Source organism: Halichoeres trimaculatus, unplaced genomic scaffold (assembly GCF_033239565.1).
Source record: "Halichoeres trimaculatus isolate MK-OKI-2021-1 unplaced genomic scaffold, fHalTri1.1 fHalTri1_scaffold_11, whole genome shotgun sequence".
Lineage (NCBI taxonomy): Eukaryota > Metazoa > Chordata > Actinopteri > Labriformes > Labridae > Halichoeres > Halichoeres trimaculatus.
Genome location: NW_027437189.1, coordinates 28,706,942 through 28,733,806, shown reverse-complemented (window position 1 = coordinate 28,733,806; position 26,865 = coordinate 28,706,942). Strand labels below are relative to the sequence as shown.

The window sequence follows — 26,865 nt, the reverse complement described above, 5'->3', positions numbered from 1 at the left end:
TCTGTCAGACCTGCAGCAAATACACACACAAACCAAAAAAACTACCACAGGAGTGTATCTTTCCATCTAGGTCAACACCTGTTTTGCACTTTACTGCACTTGTCTAAGAATCAAACAGCTTAGATCATTTCTGCACTGGAAAAACTGCTGTCACCCAGGCTGTGTGATGCATGTGTACGCTGTAAAAATAAAAGTATGTTGTAAAGAGGACAAGATGTAGTCCTGCGGCAGCCGTCTGAAGACTGGCAACATTTTTCCACTCAGCGCTGACAGCTGTGGCCGAACTTTAACACGTTGGAGTAAAATATTACTAAACCCACAACATGACTACTTATTAAGCTGGAGTTGGTGTTGAGCAGAGTTTGTGTGGAGGTTTAGAGTCCTACCTGTTACTTGAGGAAATATGCTGTCGTGTCTGTTTGTCCTTAGGATGTTAACAGAGGTGCTGCATCCATCTGTGGACACAAACAAGAATAAAATTAACAAAAACCAGCTCAGGGCACAAAATTTAAGAGCATTTTATAAACCATGCAAAACATTTCAAAGTGGAGAAAATTCAAAAAGCCTCTAAAAACTTTATATGCACAGAAAAATTTCACCACAACAAAACTGTTCACAAAATTAAAGATGCAATTTTAAAATTCAAAGATGGCAGCACAGAGATAAAAAGGAATTAAATATTGTTACCACTCTTGTTAAATTTCCTTTTTTATGAGCAACAGTTATAGAACACCATAAACTTCCTAAGATAAGGCGTTACAATTCCTGCTAACAGGAGAAAGATAAAAGTCATGGCTGACTGAAAAGCTCATGAAAGGTTTGTGTTAGCTGTAGACTGGCCACCTGATGGGTGCGGCTGGGCTAAATGTGAGCTCCTCTTGTGATGTAACCTCTCATGTCTAATATTTGACCCAGATCTAAGGAGAAAGACCACCAAACATGTAGCCATGAAGGAGTGCATGTGTTTTTTTATGTATATCCCTGATAGGCTTTTATGTCCTTCACATGTTCTGTGTCTCTGTGCATTGTGGGCCTTTAGCAGATAACTGTGAAGAAGATGAGCATCTGTGTTAAACACGAGTCAATAATATTTAGAAATCTGACAAATGACTGATAAGAAATGACAGGCATGTCAAACTACTCCAACAAAACCATGCACTTATTTTCTGCAAAAGCAACAGAAATCACAACATCTGTAAAATTATATTTATCTTTTTAAGAGATGCTGCTTTAAATACATTTTCTATTAAAAAGGGAGAAAACATTTCATGTTAAGACGTCTGAACCAGAAGACATTACCCCATTGACACCAAAAGAGGAGTTTTATCCGGTTTGAATAAAAGTTTGATTTCCTGACGGACTTAAACGTCCCACTTAAAAGCGCTCCTGAGCAATTAACAAACACCTGCGCAGACAGCAAACCTGTAACACGTCCACTCAGCAGAACAACGCTACGACATTGATGATGAAATAAAAAGCAAAAGCACACTGGACAACTCTCTGTCACCACATTAGACCCTCTGTTTCCTACCTTGTAAAACAGAAACACTCAACACCTCACAGCCTCTTGAAGGAGCCTAAGTCGGAACATTTGAAGATAATCCAGCTAGAATAAAGTCCTTCAGAGAGCGAAAAAACCTGCGGGGAGGTGATGTAGACAGCTCCGCTGGTGTTGTCAGCACAAAGTACAGAGGAGGAGGAAAAGAAGACACTTATCGGAGAGCAAGTTGGAGAAAAGAAAAAGTCCGGCCCCTCCGGTCGTCCTGCCCCCTCCTCTCAGCTCCGCTCTCCTGCTGACAGAAATAGCAAGCAAGGCGGGTCCCACCAAAAATAGCCTTGACTTCACGCAGACCTTCAGAACTATTGTTTTCCTGCACTGACTGACTCCCATTGGGTGCTGACTGCAGCCAATCCGCGCCTCGTATCGGTATAACTTGTACAACAGTCCTAACTCTGTCTCAACCGTGTCAGGCTTGTGTCAATTAAAATAATGGTCCCAACACAGTGGCTCCATCTACTGTCAGAGTGACCGAAACCAGAGCTGCTGCAGCTTTACGCAGAGTGATGTGCTGCACGTCCTGACACCTCTCAGAGACCCTTGCTCTACTGACACATGAAAGTCCTGTTTCCACTTTTGACACACTTGAAGATAAAACTTCCACTTTCCAAACGCATAAACTAGTTTTTGCATGAGTAGGTTATTCAGAAATGTTCACAATTAAATTCCGCAGTGACTGAGAGTCTTCAAAGTGAGTCAAGGCTTTTTTCTGACATGATAATACCTGCATCAACATGTGATACTGCAGATGAGCAGTGCTAGAGCTAGCTTTTACTGATTATTTGTGGATTATTTCGGTCCCTTTACTTTGGTTACCTGGTTTTTATTCCTGTTTTTTTGCTGTGCAGCATTTTAGTCAATGTAAGTTTCTTTTAAATGTGCGTCACACACCAGTTTGACATGAGCTTGCGTTATTCAATAGGAATACCTACAAAATCCCTGACTGGTCTGCAGTATTCTAGTTTGTTATAAAAAGGTGTTAATTTGAAATAAAAATAATTCATGAACACTCAATAGTCTATGATGCAAGTCTGGGTATTATATATTCCCTTGAAACTGCTATCAGACGTTTCCCCCCTCTGTAATGTCTTGAAAAAATAAGACACCAATGGCGTTAAAGGGGAAAAAAGTTTATGTGCCTGCACCTTAAATCTAGCACAATATCACCATAATTTACAGATGCTAAAAGGAGGATCTGTTTTAACTGAACCTTTCCACCTTCTCGCCCGGAGTCTCACACCTGGTTAAAAATGTGATTTTTAACCAGGTGTGTGTTTGTTTTGGAGCAATTTTCTTTCTTCAAGTCAACTTTTTACTGGACACAACGCGACGAGGTAAGGTACTTATCAGTACAGTTTCGTAGCACTGTTTGAAATGTGACAACAACAAAAACGTAAGTTTGGAGCATACGTCCGTGGCCAGCAGTAGCGCTACTAGCGGCCTGATGCTACAACGTAGGCTAACTTGACGACAAGCAAACCGTCAGTCCGCACAGTAGTTTAGTAGTCCTCCATATCTGTAATGTGTAAAGTTAGTAAATCCTGGTTATGTCCTGCCAGTCATCTACCAAGCAGAGCTAACGTAACCTCACTCTTCATTATATTGATAGACTCTCAAGTTTGAACAGACCACTGCAGAATAACTGCTGACTGTGGGTTGAAATGAACATTAGCACAAACAGATTTGCTCCTGTGTTAGCCTTTAGCTCCATTTCTCTGATAGTTAGGCTCCTGTGTCCACTATCACTACAAAATTAATCACAGAAATAGTTTCCAGCGGAGAACAACTCAGATCTTCTCACTACTAACCTTCAGCCAGCGTGGCGTTGTCATAGAGACTTAAACGGGCCGTAAATCAGTCCGGTCCTGCTCCAACCGATCGGGAAGCTATTGCAATGGACATATATCTTGAAGGGACACTTTTTCAAGATCACTCTCGAACTCCTCACAGCTCCTTCCAAATTCGCGTTTTAGAAACTTAATTTAGTGTCTCTTCCTATGATTACTGCCATGTCAGATATAAGAAGGAATCATATGAAATTAGCTGTGCTTATATTAATAACAGATCCTGCTGACTCATAACATGAATGATGATTAAGTTTCATGCACATTCAGCTCATGAAAACACTGTCATTTGGTTGAAGAGACTGGTAAACCAACATTGCAGGTTCATGAGGTCAACTTTTACTATAACAAAACTACATTTCCTCCTTATACTCCTGCTATAGAGGTAAAAACTCCTGAACATTGTTTTCATGTCCTTGGTAACAGCCAGGAGAAGAAAGAAAGCCTGCTGGCAGGGTCGTCCTGAGGAAATGTTTGGAATAGTTTCTTTGGGTCATATAACAATGTCACATATTGTTGAGCTGATTGTATAAATAGCTTTTCTTGGAACTTGTGTTTCATTCAGCAAAAAGCCTCAAGCCCTCTAGAAGTGATTAGCTCATATTATTTGGTTTAAACGATTATATGTTCATAAAATCTGATTTGGGTCTGTTTGGAGGGAAAAAAAATCCCACGGTTGTTCTGTAATGGTGTTTTAGAAAAATACAGGCTGTAAGTAAGAATCAGGTCAGCAGATCAGCTGAATAATAAAGAGAAGGATTGGGTCTACAGGGAGCTGTTGGATTAGGCTCTGAGGCTTTGAGAGGTCCTTACTGTTCTCTTCATACTCACCCTGCACTCCTGTCATGTTATTTACATGCAGTAAACAACCTCTGGTTTTTTAACAGACTGTCCTATGGAAGGAGAAACTACTTAGATCTGGAAAAGATCTAATCAAGTTCATTCCTGGCACGGAGCTGGAATTTTAACATATGGAAAAAAAGGTCTGTTAGCATCTTAGCCACTGATTGCTAAGTCCCTGAAGATGTCAAATTAAATTGGTGAACTTCTCCTTGTTGTCAGGTTTTTGTTGATGAATTATCTGCCTGTACACTGCAAAAAAACTGAAATATTATCAAGTTTTTTTTGTCTTATTTTAAGTAAAAATTGTCTTGATGTGTGCCACATTCACCTAGTCGAAAAACGTTTTGTTTTACATTATTTAAAGACAAAAATGTGGTCTAAATTGGTTTTAACGAGTAAAAACAATCTGCTATTGGAACAAGAAAAATTAGCTTGAAACTAGAAAATGTCTTGATACAAGTAACTTTTCTCTTGTTCCATTGGCAGATTTTTTTAACTTGTAACAAGCAATTCAGACCTCATTTTTGTCTTTGAATAACTTGAAACAAGACATTTTTTTCCCATAATAAAAAGACATTTTTCACTGAAAATAAGACAAAAACACTTGATAATATTTCAGTTTTTGCAGTGTAGGGATGGGAACCTTTCACATTTGAAACGGTACGGTACTGATGCCCGGTACCTCACATTTGGTATAAGTACTCAACTGTACCATTTTTTTGCATGTTTATGTGGTAGTAAATATCAATGTGTTTTTACTTATAAAATCTCAAAGCTTTCAATTATATCTTCTTCAGTACCTTGCAATGCTGTGTTCATGGCCAGCCTGGAAAATCATCTACTCTTCTACTTCCTCACAGTCAAGGTTGTGTTTTGGTACAGAAACATGGTATTGTTTGATTTTATGTTAATTGGTACTCAGAACTACAGATGGAATATGGTTGGTACCTATAAAAGTACCTAATTCGGTACCCATCCTTATCTGTAATTACCTGTAATCTTCCTTTGAAACTCCTCAAGAGGTATTTGGTGTTTTATGCCAAATGTGAGGTTTTGTTGTGAAGTACATGAATGTTTGGGACTTAATTTCACAGTTTTAATGAAGCTGTAGCTTCTGTATCAAATAAAAGTCATGAAGAAGTGGTTCTGTTTCCTCCAACTGCTATATCTGTGAAATATACCTCACAGATATGAGAAAGTGTTAAATATTGCTCTTCATTCATGCCCATAAAAAGAAATAATCTGTTAGTGCTCTGACTCCAGACAACTGAAACACTCTGTATACATTACAGGGAAGCTTTTGAGGTAATATGTCTGAGGCTGTATGCCAAATATTACTGAAATGTGCGGCATGTAGAGCTGCTGAATATAACTCTGTAAGCCTAAATATTCCCTGAGATAGATTTATAGCACATGTCACTTGTGGTGGTGAAGAAGTCAAAGAAAGTGGCTCTTAATCGTTTCCTGACAGGGTAATGATTGCAGAGATTTCAACACTCTTTAGATCACATTTCTTGGGTACTACAAACTTTTTTATAAGAATTAAAATTCTGATTGTGCATTTTTCTGAGACTGCAGGTATAAATCTTTCAGACCCCTGATGGTGGGAACTGAGAGCCCATGCAGGGAGGAAGCAGAGCATCCTGTCTGTGTGTAAAGCGCCGTTGTTCTTCTACAGAACATAATGTGACAGCCGACATGACGCAAGACCAGCAACCCGTCAGTTTTTCTACTCCTGAGTCTTTCCCAGAACTGAATGACTGTTTGCTGTCAGACGCCCCTCACAGCAGTTACACCCTCAAAACGTCACAAAACATCCAGTTCATTGATGCGTGGTCAGTGAACTGGATGAACTCCTCTTTTTCTTACTTTAATGTTCTGTAACATCTAAAATATCTCCGCACACTCCTAATAGGGGATGTATTTATTTTAAAAAAACTGGTCATTCGTTAATTTGGACAGAGGCACTTTCTGGACATCCCTGATCTTTTCTCTCTTACATTCTGAAATCATTCAATCTGCATATTACAGATTTTAAATGTTTTGAGATTGAAACTGTCAGAAACACTCCTCAGAGAATTTCCCCACTTTCAACCGTCCCTTTTCTTTCCACACAGCTCTCTCACTCAGTGTTTTATCCTTTTTTCCGATCTCAGCATCAGCCAGGTCAACAACTGGTGTTTAGACCAATTCTGAAACCAAGAAGCGTGAGTCTGTCTGCTGCTGCTGGAGCTCCATCGTCCGCTCACTCACCCTCGGGTGCCTCTGTGAATGGGGGGAACCCGGCACCGTTCCCAGAAACCCTCAGTGTGTGGGTGTTTGCATCTGTGTGTGTGTGTGTGTGTGTGTGTGTGTGTGTGTGTGTGTGTGTGTGTGTGTGTGTGTGTGTGTGTGTGTGTGTGTGCACCGGCATAGATAGTGTGTACGAGCATTTTTATATATATTTAAGTGTGTGTGTGTGTGTGTGTGTGTGTGTGTGTGTGTGTGTGTGTGTGTGTGTGTGTGTGTGTGTGTGTGTGTGTGTGTGTGGTTAGTCCATTCAATTACACAATCTACCATGCAGTCTGAATCACATCCGGTTTCATGCTGAAAATAACAAAACCACAGGGTGACAGAAAAGCAGCGCAGCAGGCAACCGCCCACAGGAACACACACGCATACACATATACACACTCTAACATACACACACACACACACAAACAAACACAATCTGCCCTGGTCAGTAAGTTGTTTTTTTCCGCAAACAGCATATTTACCTTCATCAGAATTAATAGTTTACCTCAAGAACATTCATGTTTGTTGGTTCTGTTGTCCTAATATTCAGATTTGAAAGAATACCCTGCTTCATAAAACTCGTAAAGCCTCTGTGAGACGTTTGATCATTTAAAAGAATAGAAAAAGTACATTTTTCTAGGGTTTTTTTTTCTGAATGAAAAAGAAGAGGTAAACACTTTCTTGTTGCAAAAGTTAAGATTAGTACAGATTATATTTTTCTTCTAAATTTATTTTTGTTGTATGTTGTCTTGACCTTATAAGGGATGTAGACTTGAGAAAAAACTAAATTAGTTCTTATTGGCTTAAAAAAAAAAATTAAAAATTGCACCAAAAATGAATAAATAAATAAATAAAGAGGTAAATAAATAAATAATTCAATAAAACTTCTTCGTTATTGGAACAAACCAACAAAAAAAAAATTCTGCATTTTTTTTTTTTTTTGATTGTTGTAAGACAAAGAGCAGTTTATGTTAAGACTGAGCTGTTAAAGAACAAAACATTTGACCTAACCAAATTTAGACCTTTGCACTCACTGTTTGTGTCTTTATGAGTGTTTGGAACTTCATTCACTCAGCATGGGAATCAAAGACAATCAATACATCTTTGCTGTAAACTGTAAAATGTCTCAAAGTAAATTCCTGCTCATGAAAATGTGACTAACAAACACTAATACTGGACCTAATATCAGTTAAACATGCGTGATGACGAGTCTAACCTTAGTGTCAATTACCCTGAAATGAAACGTCTATAAACAGTGGCTGTGACGTGTGTAGCTTTTTTGTTTGTTCTTTATGAGGCAGGATGTGGTCAGCTGTGTGCTACATCGCTTCAGAGCTGCCTCCCACCTGCAGAGATCTGCTCCTGCCACAACAGCGCGTGAAGCCATCGCTCACAAAATACAGAAAGTGTCAGAAAAACTAAACAACAATCTTTAGAGAGAGAAAGAGAGCAGGCCCTGGAGGAAAAACACGCTTTATTTTTCTTTCTCATTTGTGGTGTCCACTTATAGATTTTAAATTTTGGATGCTGGCTTTTCTAGATTGAAAAAAAGTCTCAAGAAAAGTGTAAAAGCCGTTGTGTGTTTTGGAATTTTTGAGCCCTTGTCTCTAAAATCTCTCAAACTGTTTTCACCAACCGTCTTACATTTTAAAGATTATTTTCTCATGGGTGTGTTGTGTTCAGCATCAGGTTTTTGATTCTTTTAGTTGATGAAACGTAAAGTGTTGAAATGCTTCCTGCGACCCTTCAAAAAGATGCTGATCCTGTTCCTCTGACTCATGAAGTAAATATAAATGGACTAAAGGTGTGAGATACAAAGAGTGTTTCTTTATTTGTTTGGCTACATTCACATCTGATCCTTTATTGTTACATTTATCATAAGACAACAGTTCACATTTCTGCTCTTCTCTCTACCATGACAGACTCTCTGCGATGTTATCTTGAGAAAGTCGACCCAACACCCTGCTTTAGTGAAGAATACAGCTTACCACCATCACCATCATCATCATCATCTAGCCATGCTCACAGTTTGACATATAAAGCCTCAGCATTGGTGCCAAAACACAAGCTATAAATTCAACACTTTAACAACACACTCACATCTTAAACAATAAAACACCTGAAGTGTGAAACAGTCTTCCCAAAATGTCATCAACACCTCTTTCTCAAGTCAAAACCGCGTCAAATGTCCACCAATCAGGACCGGGTTTCTGTAGATGCTTCAATGAACATCATTATTTCATCATAATCACAATTCAATAGAGCAGCCTTCTAAGGAGCTTCCAATTTAACCCTTTACTTACCCAGGAGAGGTGTGAAAAAATATTGATACAGCAATATATGGCGATACTTTGACCTGTGAGATTTGATGCCATAAACATCATTTTTTTCTGTCAATTCTTGGGTCACTTTGTTTCAAATCATTTTAAGTTTAATTCTTACAGTGAAGTAGACTGATAAAATGATAATCATAGTCATGTTTTCTGTAATATCAGATTTTTTATGAGTAACATTGGTGACACTAAGCGATATTTATCAGTTTCAGTAACTGAACACGTCTTTCATCCAGTATTTTTTATTTTTTTTTGCAACATTAGTTTAATATCACGGTAGTTGAAATGACAAATTTGATGCACTTTATGTTTTCAAGTTAAATGTATGTATGAAACACTGCATCTGACTTTCATTATTTCAAACACAATGAAATAGAAAAGTTGTTTTTAAAGAAATAGTTAACTGTGTAGAATATCCCAATGTATTCAATATTGTTATATCATGATGTGTATCACATTATATCGTGAGGTTCTTGAACCCCTACGAACCCCTACTATCCAGAAAAATTACTAAAAACGTTTTCCTTCCTTAAAAGGCAGCCTGGCAAAAGGTGAAACAAACACAGACAGTACAGCAAGAATAAACAAAGCCAATATGAGAACTATGACAGGCAGGCAAAACAGCAAAAAGCAACATACCTGATGAGCAAAGCATGTAGCAACAGTAAGCAGAAGTCATTGTAAGCAGACTTTGAGATATAATTGTCCAGTTTAGGTGCCTCTTTCTAAATCACTTGACTGAATCTGGGACAGCAGCATCTGACTTAAGAAATGTCAATGAAATGCCTCTGACACCTCACACACTTCACACACACTCACTCCAGAACCACTTCAGCTCCAACCTCCAGGATGCAGTCACTGATCCCCTCTTTAAAGACAAAACATGCCATGTTCAGCTTCCATCTGACTCACTGAGCCAGTCTGGCTGCTCGATCCACCTCCAGTTCTTTTATTTATTCATTTATTCATTTACTCATTCACTTAGTGGAAGTTTCAGTCGAATTAATTTACACCGGTGACATTTTAGACTCTGATTAACAAAGTTCTTTTAGTTTAATTTGAATTAATTAACTTTTTAATGATATCAAGGGCACACACACAGACCACACACACACTCCTTCTTAATATCAACTCGAGACCATCAGAAGTCAGCAGACAAACTTTTTTCATGGCCTTTTGAATGTCTTTATTTAAATACCCTGCAAATCACACCACAGCAGCTGGCTGGGGGCTTTGATTCAGTCAGCGTTGGTCGCTCTGATCCTCCTCAGTGACGCATGCTGCTGTGTGTGACAAAGTGAAAGCATCAAAATCCAATCTAAAGATAATTTTGGTCATTCAGTGGAAATTTATGGTCAAATCAAGCTTGAATCTGAACATTTCAGTTCATAAATGATGCATGCGAGCATTATGAGTGAGTTGCTTTGTCTTGTTGCGAGTGTTTTCTGTGAACATTTGTGTGTGTGATACTTTATCTCCCATGTGCTGACAGTGTGTCGTTGTTAAAAACCAGCACATGCTCTTGTATAAACATAAACGAGTCTGTTTTACGTAACAGAGAAGGGTATGACCCTTATTTCCACTAATTATGAAACACAGTGGTCTCAGTAAGCTGTTGTAACATGGTTTGAGTACAAGCACACAGTCGCTATCTGGAAAATGGAATTATCAGGAGATGGAAGTTTTAGATGAGGGAATGAAAGATTGGAGGAAGGGATCAGGAGGATGAAATGACAGGGGAGGAAAGGAAGAAAGTCAGAAAGGGAAGGAGAGAGCACTGTAATAATGTTTGGCCTTGGTCTGCCAGCAGGGTCCTTCCCCTTAAGAAGCCAACAGGAATGTGAGGAATGCTGCATGAGAAGAAAAAAGGAAGGAGCAGAGGAGAGGGGGAGAAACAGAGGAGGATGATGTGAGGAAAAAAAGTGAAGAACGGGGAGGCGGGAGGGAGAAAGGCAGGGAATCCAGATGAAGATAGAGAGGAAGATGAAGAAATATGAAGGGAGGGGAGGAAAAGACTTATTATCTTTAGCAGGCTGTGTAAACACAAGAACAAAGAAGATAAAAATAAAACAGCGGGGAAATATCTGGCAGGAAAAACTTGAGCTATTTGTGTGTTTTTATTTTTATGCATGCAGATGTTCCCGCAAGTGTGTGTTTACGCACTCATCTTCATATGTGTGTGTGTGGTGAAAAGTTTAAGGGTGTGGTCGGCTGCAAACTCATATTTTACACATACATCTGTGAAAGCTCCTCTTTGATATAATCTAAGCGGCAGACAATTCACACATATTCACATACATGAACGCGTGGTTCAGGAGGAGTCTTGTGGCAGTCAGAAGATTCACATGAGACGCAGACAGACAGAGATCATGCACCCTGAAATCATGTGTGACCCTCCTGCTCCACGGAGGATAAAGTGGAGGTTATTTAAAGCACCAGATGCACATAATGCTGTTATCATGAAGGGACACAGGGCTTTAGTTTACAGAGAGTGAGCCGTGACTGTTGATGTTATTGTAGGAAAGCAGCGTAACACCAAAGCTGATGGTAAATAAGAGATGGGAAGAGATGCTAACTTATCGTCTTTAATTGTTTTTGGGGGATACTTGTTTGAAGCCTACACCTTGTGTTTTGCCTTTGATAGCTTGTAATAAGACTTTAAAATAAGAGGTAGTTCATTTAGCTAATAGAGGCTAATTGTTCCACATATGTTACAAAGGGTGAGTTTTGGTTTGATTTGACAGCAATGGCAACACAAACACAAAATTAGACAGCAAAACAGACTTTGAATAAAATGTTTACTGTCACAGGATCACTTTGAAAGTACAAAGGTGTGAAGATAGAAGAGCTAGCTCTCTGATAAGAAAAGGGCAGCACCTCCTAAATTGAACCGTACATCAGGTGTGTGCACAGAGGGGGACAAAGGGGGCAGTCACCCCCCCCCCCTTGTGGTCTAGTTGCAGTAGTTAAAAACTTGCACAAAAGTGTCCACTTGGGAACCAAAATGTATGCTAAAGTGCCCACTTGTGAGCAAAAATACCACTGAAGTGTCCTCTTTGACAGGTCTCGTCTAATACGTTAAGTTCACCTCTTTCTTACATCACTTTTGTTTTTCAAGTTTATCCTGTCAAGTTTTGTTTTAGTCTTTCCTTTCGTTTCAGGTTACGTCGTGTCCTGCTCTGGTGTTTTCCCACCGTTGTGATTGTCATCCCTGCTCCTCATTGTTTTCACCTGTGTCCCTTAACCTCATGTATTTAAGTCTGTCTTTCCCCTGTTCTGCGCCAGATCTTCATGTCATGTCTCTTCATTGTGGTCCTAAGTCTTTTGCTTTTTAGACATTTTTTGCTTTTTTTTCCCCTTGTTAGCGAAGCTGTGATTTTGTGTTTAATACTTTGTTGATTAAATAAAAAGGTTTTTTTTGCGAAATCCTGCATCTGGATCTTCCCTGCCAGAATCCTTGTCACTCTTGACTGGCAAAACACACTAACCTCCCCCCTGGCTGGTTAAAACATGAGAAAGTGCTCTCTGAGGAGGAAAAAAACCTGATGAAGTGCACTCTACAGTGGCAAAAACACAGTGTATGTGCCTTTTCTTTTCGTCCCTGTGCATGCTACTACCCTGTGTTAACTACTTAAGACAATACCTATTGAGAAATAAGATGGGTAATTACAGTATCAACAACAAAAAGTGGTCAAAAACTGAAGAGAAATGCTGTCAGATAAAAATCATGCTGCCTGAGAGCTTCAAGAAACACAGAAATAAAATCAAATGTTTTTGACTCTTTTTTTTTCTTCCATTAAATCTGTCTCCTTCATACAACAACACTTACATGATCCAGCCACAGGCAGCACAGTTTACAAAGTTCCTGACAGACAAGAGCAGCCCCACATACAAACCCAAAAGAATAAACAGAATAAAGCAACAGGAAACTGTCTAAGTCAGAAAATACATCATGCAAAACACATGCAGCTCGATGTGTCTGCCTCCAAACTGATCAACATCACCTTCAACCCACTTAATGAGACCAGTTCTTTTAGCCGCGGCTCTTTCTGTCATTTGTTCAAAGGAATAGGAGCAAATCTAAATGCCTTTTGACCCATTTCATCCCTGACCTTTGGCAAAGACAGAAAGAAAAGACCCCTGGACTAAAGAGTAGAGAGTGATCTGTCTGATGAAGGTAAGGAGGTGTGAAGGCAGCAGATTAAAGATTAACGTATAAACAAGGATACACCAGTGTTTGTCTAACGTTATTGCTGTAATAGAATAATAAATACAATCAACATTTCAGCTGCTTATTGTTTTACATTTTTAGAGCTCCTGTGAGGTGATCTAAGCTGCAATAAATCACCTCAAATTAAAGCTAATGCAGTTTTATGAGACACAAATGCAAACACAACCATCAGCATACAGACCAACTATCTCCATGAGGTCATTTTCAATGAAGTGCTTAAGAGCACGCTGCAGAAACAGCCTGTTTCAGTGTGTTTAAAGACAAAAGTTCTCAATGACTGATGCATTAAAGGAGTGAGAGAAAGCATGATTGGATTTTCTTTGGTCAGAAAACACATTTTTTTAAATTTGTGATGAGTCAAAAGATTCAAGAAAGTGATTAAAATTACACACTTAATCTTGATAATTAATAAAATATGTGTTTGAGTATGATCTTTTTTTGTACCAGGTTGCTGAATGTTTGTTAGGTTTGATCTTGAAGTTTATCTCTATTACAAAGTTCTCACACTCCATATGCTGACACATTTTTATGACAGCTCTGTGAGTACATCGTGGAAACCTGAACAAGTCACAATCATACCTTCCCTAACGGCCAGCACGCTCACTGAAATCTCACAGCATGTTCAATATGTTTCCATGGTGAGTGTGTGTGAGTGTCTGTGTGTTCATGTGAAAAACACACACATACACACACACACACACTGAGTTTCAGACTAGCCACATAGAAAGGCTTGGTGACATGAGCAGTCCACAGAAACACAATGGATCGCTGACAGACGGTTTCCACAGCAGAGCAAAGGTGTCATGTCTGCAGTCATCAGCAGGCCGCGCTGAGAGGAGAGTAAAGATGTGAGCTCAAGTTTTCCATACGATGCAGATTCAGTAAGCTTACAGATAAAGGCAGGCTGCAAATGTCTTAATCTTCCAAAACAAACCTTCTTACAGAAAACAAGTTACTGATGCTGCACAAAAAAATGAATGACGGAGGATTCACTAGTTAGACGACTGATCTGGGAAATTCCAAAGCCATGCTTTTCACATGTGTTGATCCAAGCTTAATATCCACTCAAAGCCTGAACACTAAACCCTCACAGACTTTGATGATATCAGGAATGCAGAATGTGATATAAAAAGTGCTATTTAAAGATTTAAAAAAAAAGAAAAAGAATTTGATCTTTAGCATTATTTATGTATATTTCAGTGAGGGGAATAGAAATGTTTCCAAACCAAGTCTGTTCAGGAAATTTTGTTTTGAAATGTTAACACTTTGTGAGTATGTAGCTGAAAATAATGCAGAAAAAAAGAAGATGATTTAATGAAATGTGGTAACAAATTAACCCCACATCCCCCTGAAGAAAAGAAAGAAAAGAAAAAGAAATGGAGAGAGGCTAGGTGTGTCCTCGCCACAAAAATCTCAATGCGCTCTACATAAAACAGTGTCAACAGACACAGACTCACAGGAAGTGCATTGACGTCAACATTCACCTGAAACATGTCACAAACATGCTCATGCGGAGTTAGAGGCATTAAATTATTTTATATAGGAGAAGAGAACCAAAAACTATCACATTCAGCCAGCAGAGTGCAGAGTATTTTGACTACTAGGGAAAAAAAGGTGATAATGATGAATAGTTGGCTAAAACTGGCAGCCCTAATTCGTTTTTAGTCACAGGAGTGTACGTTATATTTAGAAAACATTGACTCAGTAAGCCAGTCCGACTGAAACTATCTCTACTAAAGGCTCCCAAATGACAAAGTTTTCATGTTATGACCAAACCAGAGAGAGTTGACCCAAGTGGTCCAATGAGGTGAGACATTATTCACAGCTGCACACACTAACAGGCCAATTCGAAACACCAGGACAACAAAAGATACAAAAAAAGCCAAACAAGCATGATATTACACTGCTTGGCCAAAGAAAAGTCACCACTAAAAAGAACGGTCACACACTTTAACATTTTGTTGGACTGCCTCTAACCTTGATTACATCATGTCTTTGCAGTCTCAAAATGTATTTCCATCCAGTGTTGCATTAATTTTTCACAAAGATCATTGATGATGGTAGAGTCTGACCGCTGCAAAAAGCCTTCTCCAGCACATCCCAAAGATTCTCAATGGGGTTAAGGTCTGGACTCTGTGGTGGCCAATCCATGTGTGAAAATGATGTCTCATGCTTCCTGAACCACTCTTTCACCATCTGAGCTTGATAAATCTTGGCATTGTCATCTTGGAATACGGCCGTGCCATCAGGGAAGAGAAAACCCATTGATGGAGTAACCTGGTTATTCAGTATATTCAGGTAGTCAGCTGACCTCATTCTTTGAGCACAGACTGTTGCTGAACCTAGACCTGACCAACTGCAGCAACCCCAGATCATAGCAGTGCCCCCACAGGCTTGGACAGTAGGCACTAGGCATGATGGGTGATCACTTCATCTGCCTCTCTTCTTACCCTGATGGCCCATTACTCCGGCACAGGGTCAATCTGGACTCATCAGACCACATGACCTTCTTCCATTGCTTCGGAGTCCAATCTTTATGCTCCCTAGCAAATGGTGAATAATGAATGCAACATTGGATGGAAATAAATCTTGTGACATGCAGAAGCTTAAAGAAACAATGCCACAGCAAATGCATGCTGTAATCAAAGCTAAAGGTGGTCGAACAAAATATTAGAGTGTGTGACTTTTTTTTTTTTTTTTGATGGCGACTGTTTTTTGGCCAGGCAGTGTATTTTACACAAACGTATCGAAGGCTGAACGTCCAGTCCAGTGCCAAAATCACCTCAGGGCCATGAGACTGCAGCTGAAAGCAGAAAAGTAACGGCGAACGTTTTCTTTGCATGGTTTTATATCAAGTTCAGCTATGGTTTGTTTATATTTTCACAGTCATGGATAGAATGTGCAATTTCTAAATCATCGAAGACTTTTATGGGAAGCCATCTGATGTTCCTACCCGTCAGTGCCTCGCAACACAAACTTTGGAAACCCTGATCCAGATTATTGACGCTGTAAATCAGAGTTTCGTCTGCATACACTGTAAAAATAACCTGATATACTTTGTGTGTTTTGGCCTGGACTATAGTGGAGTCAGTCTCAGCTGTTATTTTGAGCCGAAGTAGTTTCATACAGGAAGTGAAAAGCAGAAAGATCGCATCAAACAAGGAGACAAATTAAACGTTTAAAGATGGTCATTGGATGTTTGATCTGGTTAAATTGAAAGTGAACTGAGGTCAACCCCAGTGACAGCGCAAGCAGAGTGTGTAATGCAATCGTAATGAACGGCTGAGGATCCTTTACACCCCGAGGATGTTTGGAGTAATGTTAAGTTGTCTCAAAACACAGCACGAAACCATGGCAACCACAGGAAAATCCCAAGGATATCAACATCTCACACACAAAAATGCACACACACACTTGCACATACACACACATACACACACAAAGAAAACCCTCTCACACAAAATGTCAAATCAAATCAAAACTCACCCTTTAAACACCCACCATTCTGAACAACAACAAGCCCGAGAAGCGTGAGTGTGTGTGTGTGTGTAGGAAACACCCAGACAGGACAAAAATAGCTCACACTCTCTCGCTCTACATCTCTCACTTTCAATACCTTCTCTCGTTCTCTTTTTCTCTCACTCTGCATCTAAGTCTCTCGCTTCGGTCATTAAAAACCATTGGAAGGGGAAAAAAATAAGTAAATGTTCCCATACGGAAAATATCACCCACTTCAATGTGAGAAAATCAGACTGAGTATATGATTGAGTGTATGGGGAGAGTAATGACTATTTCTGGCGTAACTGCTGCACAAGGGGAAACATAAAGCAGCTCACAGGAGGGAAAAATAAGTAGGTTGAAATGTGTGTTTGTCTGACACAAAAACAGACGGGGAAATCAGATATCCAGTGATAATAAGCTGGAAAATAAAAAGCAGCAGCAGTGTTTAATGCTTTTCTTGCATGTTTAGGATAGTTTAACAGCTTGATCTTTATTACTCTACATTCCTCTGCATCTTCAGGAGTCCGTCACACCCGGCGTTGTTTTACTTTTGTACAAACCAAGGTGGCAACTCAGTTTATTTTCAGCACGCCAGATTATAAGTGAAACTCGTAAACAGAAGAGAAATGGGCTCCAGAATAGCGTGTTTACACAACACTTTTAGTAACCTGTCATCCTGCAAGGTTGGACAGTTTCAAACACATCTGATTGCAGACTTTTGGATAAATAAGGCAGACCTTTAAGAATGAACTTGTTGCACTGACAGTGTGCACTTAAGCTTTTCTGAGCCAACTGAGGGGATTCTGGTACTTCAGAACATGGGTCCTATTTTTCACTGCAAGCAGATGCAAAACAACAATTTGTGCCTTTGCCTTATGCCTTTTGTGACATTGCCTCATGCATTCTGTTAAAAGCTGTCTCCAACAAAGGAAACTGGTATCAAAGAGAAGATTTGTATTTTTTATTTGATTCAGCAACTAATGAGATAAATCTAAGTCTACCCCCCCCAAAAAAATAAATAAATAAATAAATAAATAAATAAATAAATAAATAAATAAATGAAAAAAAAATAGAAAAAAAAATACAAATACAAATAAATAAATAAATAAAAAAGATAAAATAAAATAAAATAAAATAAAATTTAAACCATTTGCTTCAAATGTGTCACTGAACTCAACACAACATAAGAAAATACTTTAAAGAACCTTTAGGTCTTTTTCCTGCAGACTGAATGAAAGTATTGACTTGGGGACACACCCAAGGCCTGTACATAAATGTAGATAAATTGTGCTATAGCTGGAAAAGTTTGGTGTACAACGAAATAATGTAAACTAAAGAGGATTTTTCATTTTGTTTTTGCAAGGATAATTTTTTTTTCAACTGTAAGCATCAAATGGGCGCAACGCTTAGTGCTGCAGCCTCGTGCGTGGGTTCTCTCCTGGTCCTATGGCTTCCTCCCACAGTCCAAAAACATGCTCTTCAGGTTAATTGGTCACTCTAAATTGCCCATAGGTGTGAGTGTGTGCATGGAAAGTTGTCTGTCTATCTGTGTGTCAGCCCTGTGATTGACTGGCGACCAGTCCAGGGTGTACCCCGCAACTTGCCTGAAGACAGCTGGGATAGGCTCCAGCCAGCCATGACCCTGAACAGGATAAGCAGTTTGAAAAATGAATGAAGTCACTAAATGCAAGTGAGAACAAAACATAACACATATGAATCCTTATGCAATCTTCAAACACAATGACTGTTGTCTGACTAACAGGGGCGTGCCCAGGCTTCTTTGACTGTGGTGGCCAAACTATGCAGGAAACACATTCACATGAACAGATAGTATTAATTTCCTCTTTTCTGCCTCTGCTAACTCACATTGATGTAACAACCTAATGTAATGCAAGGTGATGGTACAGTAACTTTAAAATCCTATCAGTTTGAGTACTTTAGGATTTAAAATGATATTCATGCAAAGAAAATGTTTCCAAAGTGCCACAGCCTCCCTCTTCATTATGGTAAAATAAGATCATCAGCTACAAGATCAGGTCTTTCATCTAAATTTTGGTTCCTGAGATCAGATCAGCTGCACAGTGGTGCAGTGGTCACCAGTTTGAATCCTGGTTGGACTTCCGCCAAAAACATGCTCATCAGGTTAAATGGTGTTTCTAAATCGCCTGTACGTGTGGGTGTGTTCATGGAAAGTTGTCGGTCTGTGTGTCTGTCAACTCTGTGTGACTCTGTGATTGACTGGTGGTCAATCCAGGGTGGACCCCACCTCCCGCCTGAAGACAGCTGGGATAGTCTCCAGCCACTCGCGATCCTGAACAGGATAAGTGGTAGAATATGGATGGATGGAGTTCAGGTCAAACTTTTTCAACATAAAAAGCAAATTCAATCTTCATCACTCGCCTTGAAGTGTGAATTAAATCCTCAAGCATTGATTATTTTGTCCTCATGGCTAACACTAGAGCAGGATCAGTGAAGAGATTTTCTGTTGAAGTTCTGTTTTAGACAGAGAAACTCTCCAATAAGGCTTTGCTAACCAAAGGGGCTAAATGTCTATGAACAGGATTTCATGTTAGTGTTGTCATGTGAATGATTAACTGCTCTCAGAGGGCTAAAGAGTCAAACAGCGTGCATATCCACGTTACTCAGACACAAACTGGGACACAAGAGTCAACATCATGACAGGGCTGTTGTTACATAACATTTCTATAATGCTACAAAGCATCACATTGCCTTCTAAGCTTTCTTTAACAAAGGAAACTGGTATCAAAGAAAATATTTGTATTTTTTTTCATTTATATATAATTATATTCATTATAATTATATTCATTTATATATATTCACCACATCAGGTGATGGTGCTCATGGGAAATGAAATCTTTATTCCAGAAAAAAAAACATTACCATTTGCTTCAAATGTGTCACTGAACTCAACACGACATGAAAACTCCTTTAGGTCTTTTTCCTGCAGACTAAATAAGAGTATTGACTTGGGAACACAGCCATAGCCTGTACATAAAAGGAGCATTGAGCCTCTGTGTTGTCACCTGTTTGTCATAGGATTTGAGTTTAAAGGCCTTAAGCGTGACATTTTGGCTGAAATCTCGAATTTTTTAAGTCAGTTCCAAAAAAAAGAAGATGGAAATGTACCATTCTACTCTTTTTAAATTGACAGGTTGCAAAAAATGTATTTGTTCTTTCCAAGTGGCAGAACCAAAAGATCCCAAAGTCATTCCCTGTTTTAAACTTTACTATTATTAATATTACTATTGTTTTGCACAAGTCAGAAAACAGACATTATGATGTGTTGAAAAAGCCATATACTAGCGGATGAAACCATGAGCTAATAATAAAAATGCCTGTTCTGTAGAAATAAATCCAATCCAAGGTAGATCAAGTGTCCCATAAAATCAGATATTTTTGCCCCCTAGTGGCCATTAGCAGGAACACAGCTCTTTGTTTTTGCTCTTCGAACACCTATGCTGGTTTTAAGTGGCAGTGTGCTGAAACAGAAAGGGGATGTTGAATAAATTTCACTCACAGTCTGTGTGACTCAGATAAGATACTGCCTGATAAACTTTATTGTCCCTGCAGGGAAATTTATCTTGGCTGTTGTCGCCCCCGCTGTGAGAGGATGAAAACAGCAACAAACAGCAGCACAGGATGGAAACAGCACCCAGCTATCATCACACACACTATAAAAAAACACTTCATACACACTCAGTCTGTCAGGTCAGGACACATCGGGTGTTCATCTCTGCTATCTGTCTCTGTCAGCGGTGACTGATGAAAGTGAAGCCTCTCTGTTGGGAACTTGTGTTTTCTCTGCTGTTTTCAGTGAAAGGTTACACCTCTGCTCTCCGCTCTGCCCGCTGTGGGAATTTTAGAGACAGAACGAGAGCGAGGAGAGAGACAGATGGGTTTTCCTCGCAGGATATCCTGTTCTAAGTAGAGCTGCTGGGCCCACTCTGACCTGCTCACCCCTCTTGACCTCTGACCCGCTCATAGTTTAGGCTCACATCTCCATCGTTTCCTAATCGCTCAAATCTCTTCGTTTTCCTTTAATTTGAACCCAGGCCTCTTTGCTTTCCCTCCCTCCTCTGTCCTCCATCATCCTCACAGGTGTCACTTTAATTCTTCCTCCTCTTTGTTCCTTTGTCTGCTCTCTCTTCATCTACTGCCAGCCTCCTTCTAACATACTTTTTTTTATTTCTTTTCCTTCTTAAACCATTTGTCTCCTTAGGCATAGCTGACAAAGTCACAGCAACCATACTTTAAAGAATAAATTAACTCTGTCTACACAACAACATAAGACAAAACAAATAGAACAAATAAAAAATGTGAAGACTAGTTGTTTTTCCACCATACATTTTTTAAATACACACTGAGCTGATTGAGAGCTCTAATTCTGTTAGTCCCATACTTAATTTTCTGTCTTGCAGTAAAAAAATAGGATTTACACAGAAATGCTGAGGGACTGGAAATGTATGCAAGGCCTAAGTAAGCATGCCAGGCCTGTAGTTGGCGCTATAACTGTCTTGTCAAGAAGCGGGCTTCAGTAGAAGCAGAATTGGGCTGATTATCTGGTGTATTGGCAAATGCTAAGTACAGAAGTGGAGCAACAGATGCACATTTTGTTGAAAGACAGTCAGCAGATTCAGCATTCACAACACGGTGTACGCGCATGTGGAGCGTGACGTCAGCATTTCCACTGAAATCTGCTGTTTGCACAGCATCGGGGCTGCAGCAATTCCGAAAAAAAATCCATCATGGAGGCTGTTTTCAAAAGTTTCAGTTGTAGCTCAGCTAAAACACAGTTTCCGTGTAATGCAACAATACTTTTCGTTTCATTCTCTTGCTGTGTAAACAGCCCCTCTAAACAAGTGGCTAGCTCTGGCTGGGAAAAAGTAAAGTTACTGCTGAAGTTGAAAAAAAAAAAAAGGCAGTTCATTGAATGTTCACTTGAGGTTTGCTCCGAAAGCAACAGAATCCTCCATTAGCCCTCAAGTTAAAATGTCCATTTTCAAACAAAACTGCTCTGCATTAAAGATGCTCAAGTCCTGACAGGCAGGTGTCTAAAGTCATGTTTACACTAAGTCTGATTCAGTTCAGTACGGTTTGGCACGGTTTAGTACAGTTAAGCCTGATCTTGTTAGCGTTTCTACAGCAAACTGTGCCCTCTCTTGGTAGGCGGTGTGTAAGCGGGATGCCGAAAGATGCAGCTATTAGGACGCCGTAGCAGCGCAACACAGTTTATCCTGCCAATAAATCCAACAAAGAAGAAAAATGTGACACAGTAAACAAAGAGAATAGATGGAAGACATGCAGCATGTCGTCCTCTCTGGCACGTAGCTCTTTGATACAAAGTGCAATCAAGCTTTTGTTTTAGAGAAGTCTGTGTGCCGACAGGAGAAATGCAGCCGCTGTTGGGGTAAGTGACGATTCTTCCGACCAATCAACAGTCTGAAGTGTTGTAGCTCCACCTTCCAAGAGCAGATCGATAAGTAACAAAACTGCTCTGTATCTATACTTCAAGACAAAGCAGTTGAAACGTAACTTTGATCTCATTTCTCTGTGACATTTTAGCCCCTCAGATTAGCTACCAAGGTATATACATACATACCAGGCACAATAACCACGTTCCCTTGTGGAACACCTGAAAGATCTTAACTTAAACCTCAGATTAAGCTAAATTACATATAACTACACTTACTCTGTGTTTCTAAATTTGTTCTCAAGAAATATCAAGAATGAAACACTGGAAAATAGTGAATTAAAAAATGTAGTATGCCCTCTTTGGAAACAGAAAATTCTTTTTGGATCCCTCAGGTGAAACTTTCTCTGTTCCAAATCTCTATTTTTAACAATAATCCATTCATCCTAATTCCACTCGTTGTGTCGTTTGTGCTGTGTGCTGAAAAAAAAATCCTTCCCTGGCTTGGCACAAGCAGGAAACAGAATCTGTCAATGAGCCTGACGTTTTTATGGCCAACATTTCTCTGAATGAAGTGCGCTTTTCTCTGAGTATTTCTGTGGGCTGCTGTGGCTTGCATTATTTAAGGATCCAAAACACGTCACAGAACATTGGTTTCAAGAAGTGGTGAGGGTTAACTCTGTCAGTTAAATCAACACGTGAGGAAAACATCCCCTTAGTTATAAAATCTTCACCAAACTTTACAAAGGAGTAAATCTAAAGTTTAGTCTTCTCCTGACTCTCTCTGTATGTCCGCCTCCCTCCCCTCCCCTCCTCACCCCAGCCCTCCCACCCTGCAGCAGAACTGGAATCCATTAGCTGATGAATGGTTGTTTGTGTTTTTTTAAGCTCAACAGCGCCCCCTCTGGCCTTCATGGCCATGGAGGCTGAAAACAAAACATTAGCTGTGATTAGAGGAATAATTAACCAATCATCTTCTGACCTGAGCGCCAACCCTGAGGTCAGAGGGGCACAAAGTGGACTTTTTCCCAGGTGGTTTCCCATGAGAGCCACCAGGCACTGAGGACATAGTGGAGGCATTGTGTGGACAGGTGACACACACACACACACACGCACACACATGCTTTGCCACATTGATATGCCAACTTTTGTGCATGTCTGGGAGTGTGCAGCTTGTGTTCGAGGATCCCAGCGGACTCAGCGCAGGGTTTGCCCAGCGAGGCAGCGCTGGAAACCAACGCTTCCTGCTTCCTGTGGCGAGAGGAAGTGCTACCACCGCTGTCCCCTTATCGCTGGATACACAGGCAGCGCAGAGGGAGGAAGGCGAGCAGGGAGGGAAGAGGAAGAGGAGAAGGAGACGGAGGTTGGTGGAGCAAACCAGACAAAGGGAGAGGAGTAAAGAGGAAGATGTGTCTGTGGCCACCAGTTATTTATACTGAACGTGTATCTTTTGTTTGAGAAAGCAATCCGCAAATGATAAAACTGTGATTGCAGGGAGATAATGTGCTACATCTCTCCTCCAGGCTTGTGTTGCTTTGTGCAGCTGCTGATGTTTATGTTTACAGTGGTTTTGTCAGTATTTAGACTCATTTCTTTTGCTGTTTTGTTTAACCAGCTGTCTTCATATCTCCTTAGGGAGTCAACAACAGCATGCTGCTCTCACTTACTCTGACTATTAGCCACTAAACTCAAGAGGATATAACATTTGTACCTTGGAAGGACCTTTGCTTATCAAAACCAGGCACACGCCCATGCAAATCAAGAGATACATCACCAAGAACATCATTTTCTCAATGCATGACTTTGGAAACAATAAGCTGCCGGTCAGAAGGACTGCTGGTGGTCACAGTGTTTATTACAGCATTTCCATGTTGTTGGCTCAGCTGCATGTAGCAGCAACAGTGACAAAGATATTCAAGGGACCATGAGGTAGGAAAAAAATAAAAGTATGCAGCACATTTGCAACAAGTTTGCAGGCTGCATACAGAATGTACCGACTCTCAAGGCTGACGGAGCAAGAAAGAGACAACGAGAAAGACAGAGGGAGAGGTGGGGGAGAGAGATGTTTGGGATCAGGGTGGGGAAGCTTTCAGCACTTGGGATTGTCCCAGATGGACACAAGCCGCTCCCTCCCTTTATAAACAGCCCCTGGCTTTAAACTCCCCTCCTCTCCTCTCTCTGTCCATCTCTTTTTCTCCTCTTCAATGCCTGTTGAGCGAAACTCAGCTCCCACTCTGCAGAGGCTCTTTGCAGGGGTTCTGGGACTCAAAATTGAGACATTTTGTTTGTTCCTCTCTCCCCCTGACAATGTCATCTGTCCCTCTCAGACAACACCACCACAGCCCCCTCAATCTTTGCCATTTCCAAAGTCAACACACCACTAAATGCCAGGGCTGACTCACTTCCACTGTGGGTGGTTCTGTTTCCAATTTTCTCACCACCTCAGCCACCCCACCACCTCTGAGGAAAAGAGACAACTTTTGTCCTGGTAACAATAAAGTGTCTGGAAGTGTGAAAGGATTAAAATAAGGATGCAGGTAGATGCTGAGCAGAGACTGAGCGTGCTTCTTTTGTGCCTCTGAAATGATTAGCGCTGTTTTCCTTCCGTTCTTTTTTCTTTGGAAGAGCGTGGGAGCGCCCTCAGAGTGCTGCACAGAAACCACGGGGCTCATAACAACAGGAGGAAGCCGGTAACTTGAGCAACTCTGACCGGGCGGAGAGGGGGGAAGAAGGGGAAGAAGGAGAAGTGGAGCAGGGAGCGGAGGAAAAGGAGAAAGACAGAAAGGTATCAAGAAAGTTTCACCTCTTTACATGTCTCCAGATCTTTAAAACATGAAGTCTGAGCTCACACTGAGGAAGACTTAGTTCAAAAATGACCTGTTGCTTTGCAGACAGATTTTCCCACATGAACACACACATGAAGTGGCATTCTCACACACGCACACCTCTCTCAGCAAACCATGAACACATTCTGGTGAATTCCATCAAAGAGTGCAGCCTTACCGGTCCGTGGTGTGAACATTCAGCGTGAAGAGTGTGTTAGAAAGTCCCATCAGTCATGTTCGCGTACAGTTCAGTCCAGAAAGCGCTGAGGAGGACACCCAAAGTACACACACATGAACACACACACAAATACACAGGCACAGTATCAGTTCCTTCTGTCCAAGTGTTGAGAAAGTGAGGGGCCGCAACAAAAGGCAACAGAGGGGAGGGAGAGAAGGAGAGAGGAGGGAGAGGAGAGAGGAGAGAGATTAACCCCCTTGAACTGACTGCTGGACTCTCTCCCTCCCTCACACACACACACACACACACACACACACACACACACACACACACACACACACACACACACACACACACACACACACACACACACACATCTGGAGGCAGCGAGGGACAGCAAGTGTGAGCGGGTGGGAAAGACGGAGTAAGTGTGGGACGGTTTGTTTGTCTGTTCAGGACAGAGACTGATGAGTTCCTCGAAGGAGCTTTTACTGCAACAACAAAGTGTTTTTATTTCATCACTCCCAAACTCTGTCTCTTCTCTTCTTCTTCTGTCTCTTCTTTTTCTGTCTCTTCTTCTTCTGTGTCTTCGTAGCGATGATACCAAAGGGAACTCTCTCCTCTCTAACCACAGAGGTAACATTTCAACACAACACAGTTTCAACACAAACTTATTAAAGCCCAAAAAGTCTAAACCTGTGGTTTATTTATTAGCTGGTGAATTTGCAAGTCAACCACAGAGTTTCCCCCAGAATGAGGTTTTATTAGTGGTGGTTGTTCACTGGAGCTGAATATAGTATCTGAAAAGCTGTGAATGGACAAACCAGGTCACCTCAAACCACCAGTTCTTGAAACACTGAAACCTTTTGTCTCCTGTGCAAAGAAGAATCAACAACAAGCCTGACTTCTGAACACAAATATACACAACATTGACAGACAGAGCAGACACTGACTACAGAAGAGGACAAGAGACACCAAGCAAAAAAAAAGGTCAATATTTTTATTGTTACTACTCAGAATTCTGACTTTAATTTCTGAATTCTGCCTTGTTTTTCTCATGAAAAAAAAAAAAAAAAAAAAAAAAAAAAAAAAAAAAAAAAAAATAATAATAATAATAATAATAATAATAATAATAATATATTAAATGAAGAATTGGACTACTTTTTTTTAGTGGCCCTAATCCTCCGACGACACCAACACCTGTTGTATATAGTGAGAAACACTCGACAAAGGAGTGAACAAAGTCTTCAAAAACAACACAAACAAGTCAAGATCAATGACTGAACCAAACCTTTCAGTGTGTGAAGAGAAAGAAGCTGGCTAACATGGCTCACCACACCAAAGATACCAACAAGCCCAGAGCAGACTTGCCAGAAAACTCACCAAACACCACGCTGCCCAACAAAACTCAGAGTAAACAAACATGACAGACGATGAGACAGATTATGAGCTAAAAGTTGCCACCTGGAACTTCTATTGTGGTGCAGTTTTCCTCCCCTTCCTCTCCTTGTCAGTTTGCATTTGTTTTGTGGACAGGTTTTATAAACACTCATGTTGCTGCCACGAATCACCACACTGCTCTGGTTATCAGTCTGCTCTACTGCTAGAAAGATGTTGGCAGTAAGATGGGAGCTATCACACACTTTGGATACATCTGTGGGTGAAAAAATGCCTTCCCAAATCATCAACTACTTACAAGTGCATGTTAAAGCCATCAAAAAAAAAAAAAAAAAAAAAAAAAGGATTTAAATTTTCTATCAAATCATGCAAACAGAAAACCACTCCTTTAATTCCCTGAGACCAGAGAGGTGCATAATCCAGTATGACTACAGTGTCAGTGGCGGCAG

General features: G+C 40.3%; 1 protein-coding gene across 2 annotated transcripts in view; it reads right to left on the bottom strand.

Moving 5' to 3' along the window:
- hdac7a (histone deacetylase 7a) overlaps positions 1-25,201 on the bottom strand; it is a 78,245-nt gene extending 53,044 nt beyond the window's left edge. Inside the window, exons 1-2 of one of the 2 annotated variants that reach the window (XM_074681590.1) lie at positions 25,019-25,201; positions 387-455 (exon numbers count right to left, since the gene is read on the bottom strand). In XM_074681590.1, coding sequence (XP_074537691.1) covers positions 387-455; positions 25,019-25,037 — 88 coding nt within the window. In that variant the 5' untranslated portion in view covers positions 25,038-25,201. Of the gene's footprint in view, positions 1-386; positions 456-1,531; positions 1,849-25,018 lie in introns of those variants that run through there. The other variant, XM_074681591.1, reaches the window with a different exon arrangement.
- Positions 25,202-26,865: the final 1,664 nt, after the last annotated feature.